The sequence below is a fragment of the Trachymyrmex cornetzi genome, unplaced genomic scaffold (genome assembly GCF_001594075.2).
Source record: "Trachymyrmex cornetzi isolate Tcor2-1 unplaced genomic scaffold, Tcor1.1 scaffold61, whole genome shotgun sequence".
Taxonomy (NCBI): Eukaryota; Metazoa; Arthropoda; class Insecta; order Hymenoptera; family Formicidae; genus Trachymyrmex; species Trachymyrmex cornetzi.
Window position 1 is genome coordinate 1,013,590 of NW_017299926.1, and position 6,880 is coordinate 1,020,469.

General features: G+C 33.5%; 1 protein-coding gene across 1 annotated transcript in view; it reads right to left on the reverse strand.

Annotated features, from left to right (window-relative positions):
- Window positions 1–2,005: 2,005 nt before the first annotated feature.
- Window positions 2,006–6,880, reverse strand: part of LOC108766712 (dipeptidase 1) — a 111,256-nt gene continuing 106,381 nt past the window's right edge. The window contains exons 5-8 of the mRNA XM_018516182.1: window positions 4,974–5,176; window positions 3,986–4,146; window positions 3,515–3,644; window positions 2,006–2,490 (exon numbers count right to left, since the gene is read on the reverse strand). Coding sequence (XP_018371684.1) covers window positions 2,359–2,490; window positions 3,515–3,644; window positions 3,986–4,146; window positions 4,974–5,176 — 626 coding nt within the window. The 3' untranslated portion in view covers window positions 2,006–2,358. The remainder of the gene's footprint in view (window positions 2,491–3,514; window positions 3,645–3,985; window positions 4,147–4,973; window positions 5,177–6,880) is intronic.

Consider the following 6,880-nt stretch of genomic DNA (forward strand, 5'->3'; position numbering starts at 1 on the left):
TAATACGTCGTTTGTATAAGATTATCGCACTGGATAATAAAGTTAAGTTTATTTTGCATAGTTCTTGCTTACTTTTCATTAGATTTTGATATACACATATCTAATCAGGTTTAATAAACTAAGAGTTTTTTTTTAATAAATATAAATAATGTAATTTTTTTTGTTTAATTGTATGAAATATTAAGATTGAGAACTAAACTATTCAGAATTGAAAATCATTAAATTATCAATTTAAAAGCAAACGCTTTAAACTTAAGTATATATGTTATTAAATAAAGGCTATAATATGTGCATATATATCGGGGAGGAGAAAATATAGCAAAGTTACAATAGAAACATTTATTTATAGAATTCGTTCGAGAGATACAACGAAACTTTTGATATCCTAGAATTTATCACCTACTCCTAACATGACGGAGTGAGGTATAATTCGCGCAAACTGATTAATTTCTTGTCCGAGTCGACTTAACTCACACACAGTCTCACTTTTTGATCGAGGATTTCATCCTGCGCGAATTATATAATAAGTGCACACGAGACACAGATAGGTGGACGGCGATATATGAAAATTACCAGGAACAAAACTGACACAAAAGCGATCCTGTCCGTAATCGATTGATTATTCCAGGCAATTTCAAATGTCCCGTCTTCAGACTTTAGATGATGCTTTGATCAAAGAGACTGCCGGGTGCGTTGTAACGATAGATTGCAATCCGGCATGCGTCGAAAAACACGTACGTCTGTTATCAACTATGTCCTGCACATCGACATCTGTCACTGCGAGCAACACATTCGAATTGTACGTGACTCTCGAGCTGATATTCTGATAAACTCCATAACTCCAAGCTTTATTGTGGGAAATTGGTGCAAAACTAGAATATTTTTTGCTATATAAAATATTAGTAATTTTAATATTTCACTTTGATATGTGTAAGTTTGAGTTTTGACACTGGAAAGTCCAGAGATGGATAATTTTCCTTTATTAGTATTTTTAAATATTTAGAATTACTGCAATTTTAGGGTTTTTTAGTAATTTCAGATAATTATTAAAAAGGTAATGTTAATGTACTGATATTTTATGCTATATTCATTGATTATACATACATATTTTAAATCACATTCTTGAAATATATAATAAAGCAACTGTAAGAAATATTTTAATATTAAAAAATAATTTTCATGTATTATTCTAAAATCTAATTGGGAAATTATATATATGTATATATGGTCCATAAATAAAAATTCTGTAAACTACAACGAAATATTTTGAAACAATGATACTATTAAAAATTCTTTCTATGTAAAAATATAAATTTAAAATATTATAGTGTGAATAACAGGATAGAGTCAGGACTCAAGCTTGAATAAATAAAAAAGTGTCTATAAATGCAAGAAAGAGATTTCAGAATTCTGCGAATTACGAGCGTCATATATGCTGCTCGTAGGAACACGATATCGATTCTTCCTTCTACAGACATTCATTTCGTAGAGCACGTGTTTTCGTCGGTGCAATGAGGGAAAGGAAGACGTTCAAAGGTATACAGCCGGGGTTCACAGTTTCACACACATATTACGATCGTTTCCAAGAGAGGAAGACATCGAAGTTTAGAAACAGTCTCGTGCATCGGCGAAATGACGCTTTATCTTCACGCGAATATTGGAGGCGCATCGCTTATCATTTAGATATTTACATGATCGTGAAGATATTTGCAGTAAGATAATATAGATCTTAAAGTAACGACCAGCCTGTTATGATTCGCTAATTTTATCAAGTAGAAAAGTCTGTTTGTGTATTATGGATAATTAACGGCGACAAACAGATATAATTATAATTTATAAATCTATAATTTTTACAAACAAAATCGTTATTAAAGAAGTCTGGTTCAGACTCATATCATAAAAAATTATTTTCAAATAAATTTTTTACTATTACTAATGTTTGATTTTTCTAATTGTAAGTACAAAAGATTGTTACAGTTTAAGTTAAACATTTGATATTTTTATGGTTACTTATTGATAACACATAATTTATAATTACTTTTTAATATAACGTACGAATATATCTTCCTCTAAATAAAGCATAATCGATATCCGCTGCTCGTCGCCTTTGTGAAACAGGTATCGAGGTAGGTTTATTTTGAGCTTTTGCAAATGTCGACGTTCAATTGAGCTTTCACACGAGGTTCGAAGAACTTTCGCGAGTGTACAGATCGTAGTAAACGAGATAATCGAATTTTTGCCTTGAATCCATGCTCTCGACATGACTGGTTGTCTTCCGGCCATGCTCATATGCGTGGAACGGTCGTGCTGGCATAAGATTAATTTGCATGTCGTCGGGCAATGCATACAGTCGATCGATCAGACTTCCGTGACCCTTTGCACGGAGTTAATATCCAGCGCACAGTTGCCAATCGTGTCCGGTGAGTCTGGAAGATATTCCTCAAGCGGAGTAATCCCCGCTGTCCTCAGATCATCCCTCACACGCTCCACCTAATGCAAAATTATTAATATTGATGTTTCGTTATATTAATATGTACTATCTTATTAATAATATTTATAATACCTTATAGAATGTTAACATTTTATAAAATTATTATAGAGGAAGGTCATCGATATCGACATACCACTTTGTTTTTAGACAATATTTCTTAAACAAAAGGTAAAAATACAACTTCAAAAGCATAAATACAAAGTAAAAAGTATCTTTTATCAGATAGTATAAGCAATTTATAATACTGTTTGCAATTTTGCAATAATTAAGTTTTTCGTAAGTTATGCAAAAATGAGCGTCTGACAAAATGGGCTCCAAAACTGACATAGTAAGTAATAATACCAACGTTCCTATTCTATAAATAGAGATATATCCTATTCTGTAAAGAAAACTAATTTATGAAACCATAAACATTTAAAATGACATAATATTATCAATAATACAGTGTCACTATTATTTTAATTATGCAATTGGCAAAAGAACACCGTAAGAATTTTCTTCTCGGATTCATAGAATTGGTTTTTAGCTGATTTGGTATAGAAATAAGCCACAAATATATGAATTATGAATTTGTACTTCTTTAATTAGCTAAACAGATCATGATTTTATTAGTATTAATAAAGTGCAATAGTTAGTTTCTGAGAAATAAGGGGGTGTCACTTTAGGAGACCTATGTCAGTATTGGCGACTTTCCTCTACTATTTATAATTTTTTAAGAAAATGTTTTGATGATACTTTTTGCATCGTTTTTATGCATTATTATAAGCTTATAAACTGCTAGTAAATAATAATAATAATCATTGTATAATAAAAATTTATTATCTCTTTTCACGCTTGTTAAATAAAAGCGACGATTTATTTTGTGAAGTGCACGACTAAAGAAAGCTATAGTTACGTAGTCGTGTAATGTAGCGAGTCTAGCAATACGCATTGCTACAGTAGAAATATGACGATATTAAGTCCCACAGGAGCGCCGTATAAGGTACATATACAACTACATCTTAAACCTTAATCGACTCTAACCTGTGTGAGAACTCGCAGTAAATTCAAGCCGGCGACTTTCTTTAGCTCGAGCACGTCCCACTTGCCACTCCGGAGAAGTTCGGCGAATAGTTCGGGATACTTCGAAACATCTTCCAGACCACGAGGAGTTCTACGGAGAGAAAAAGGGTTTTACACGTAATTAGAAACGCAATTTTCATGTTTTGTTCGCTGTAAAAAATTATGCAATATAATATACTAAAAATTAATATGTCCAGGTAAAGGATCAATTCTTCTGCGATAGTTAACGTTCTAGAGATTGTGATAATTGAATTTCGGCTTAAGTTATCACTAAAATAGCGGTTAAGTTATCACTAAAATTGAAATTCGGCTTAAGCCGAAGGGACATCGCGCATGCAAATTATTTGAGGATCAAGGCATAGTCCCTGCGTGCGATATTATCAAAGATATTATTAATTAATTTCAGACTGACTTATCTCATCTTCAACGTACTTATTGATGCCGTCGAAATCTCCGCCGACTCCGATATAGTCCACGCCAATCAGATTTCTAATATAGTAGATGTGTTCGGCCACGTCCGAAACGCTGGCTTGAGGTCCGCATTTCACAAAATAATTGTAAAACGTGACCATCACTAGTCCGCCGTTATCAGCCTGGAAACAAGCATGCGAGAATGGAGCGCGTAATTCTATAGTTGCGCTATTTGAACGTGCTTCGCACCGTCGCACCGGGAATTTCAAGCCAGCTCAATGAGAGGTGTAACGCGTAATTTTCCGCTGGTGCACGGGGAAAACTATACCCTAGCCGCGCCTTTCGAAAACGAAACGTACAACCCCCGGAGCGACAGAGGGATCGATAAAATCGACGAGCGCCGGAAAGGGAGACCTCGTTATCGCGGTACCACATTCACCGTCGACTCGGAGCCGTTAATTTTCGACCTTGATAATTCGCCTCTTAACGAGCTAGAGTGAACCGAGCGTTCCTTAATGGAGCACAAAACTCAACAATAGGAAGGAATCGCCGCTAGTAAATGTTTCGAGCTGCTATTGGAACTCCTGGCGCCGTTCTGGAATAATTATTTGCCCGCTGAAAGAAGATCTGAGAAGGCAGACAGTGAAAAAGAAAAAGGTTTTTATCTTCAACATCGTGTTGGTCTTTTGTATCGCCAATTGTTTACAAAGCGCGCATTTTACCGAAAGAAAGTCGTTTAACTCGCAACGATATTCTGACAATTGTCAACGTTGTAATTATTGAAATAATTTCTGCAAAAGGGAATGCGCAAAAATTTTATTTAAATTTCTTGAGAATTGTATATATTATTATTATAGAAATTTTATATATATATATAATTAACATATGTATACATATATATAATTAAAAAATATCTTCTTTACCTTCTAATGGGGACAATTAATGGACAAATAAATAAGAAACAATATTAGATGGATTTTACAGTCTATAGAAACTTCTTTATACTTACCAGTTGTTTAAGAATATCGTCGGGCACATTTCTGGAGGAATTACAAATAGCGAACGCAGAAGAGTGTGAAAAAATGAGCGGCGCTTTACTGACTCTTAGAGCATCCCTCATAGTTGCCCTCGCAGTATGACTGAGGTCTATCAGCATTCCGAGCCTATTCATTTCTTTAACTACCGTCTCGCCGAATGCTGTCAGACCCCCGCCTGAAAAATATTTAAATCAATATTATTTTATTGTTTATATTTTTATGGAATCTACATTAAAAACATTATGACATAAATTTTTTAAAAGATTATCGTATAATAGGGGGAAGTCGCCTATATCGTACCCCCTAACGTTTAAACAAAATTGTAAACAAAAGTACTGAAGATATCAGAATATTTCTGTACCTATATTAAACTTTGGTTCATTGGCAATAAAACAAAACGATACTTTTGCGAAAATAAACATTAAATTATTGTTTAAATTAGATTTAAAAAAAGTAGCTTTCGGTACGATTTGGAGACCGAGTTGTTAAATTGTAGCACCTGGTTCCTAAATCGTACTTCTAATATAGTAAACAAGCTGACATTGCTTACTGTCATTTTGACATTAAAATAACATCTTTAATATCAAAATGACGGTAAATAACGTCAGTTGGTTTACTGAGAAAATAAACAAAATTAATTTTAAAACTCATTTAATAATAAATTTATTTTTAATGTCAAACTAAATATACATATTTAAGTAGGTATAAGAAAAACTTTTCTATTATAAAAACAGAAATTAGACTCTGTGTTTTTTAAACTCATTTAAGAAAACAAAGTAAAAAGCAATACTTAAATTGATTTGAGCTATCATTGCACTATATCTCAGAATATTAAAATCTCAGATATTTTGAAAAAATAAATTTTGGAAATAAAATCAATTACGGATTTTTCCGTCACAATAGAAAAGATTTAATAGAAAGACTCAATAGAAAAATTTAATAGAAAGACTCAATAGTTGATAAGTAATCACTTCTTTGAGCGCTTATTTAAACAGTTTTGGTAAATGTCAGGATTGTCACTACAGGTTTCGTGCAACCACTTAGAGCACCTGACACACTGAATCCAGTCCACTGTAAGTCCTTTTTTATCATAATAGTTCCACATATTGCTCGCGTCACTTGCGAAAATCGTACCGGTACAATATAAAGACCAGCGACAAGTACGATTTACCCAACTCCCTCTATTTTTACAAATTTGCCAATAACAACATAACTTACAAATATTTTGCTAATTTGATACTATACTTGAAAAATTTAAATATCAATTATAACCCTGAAGGACACTATAATTCAATTACCCACCTTGTACTGATAACATCTTAGGTAAATTGTATCAAAACTTATAACGTTTTCTCTTGGCTGCACTATCGCCCACTAGTGCAACACTCAGACAGTGTACCGTGTTTCCATGGCTGGTGGTAAGCGAACTCATTCGGTGTACCGTGTTTCCGTGGCTACGGTGTAGTGCAAATTTTATGCACGAAGTGGGATTTTGCTACATCGTCTCAAAGAAACCGCGTAGAACTAGTGTGACATTTAAAATTTGAAAATAAAAGTCAAGCGAGAACGGGGTTTTACCATAATAATGATACGGTGTACATCATAGTGTACCACTCTAGTGTAGCAGACACTGTAGCTGAGCGCTTACACGCAACTGGTGCGGTGTGAGACTACACCCAGTGTATCCCAAGAGAAAACGCTATTAGATCAGACACTGAACAAAATCAATTTTGAATGTCAGATGACTCGAAGACAAAACAAAAATGATAGTTCTTAACCCATATTATCAGCGTCACTATCTTTAAAAAAAAAATTTCGTTTAGAAAATACAATGGAGGTACGATTTAATCGTCGGTACGACTTAGCCAACTCTCCCCTA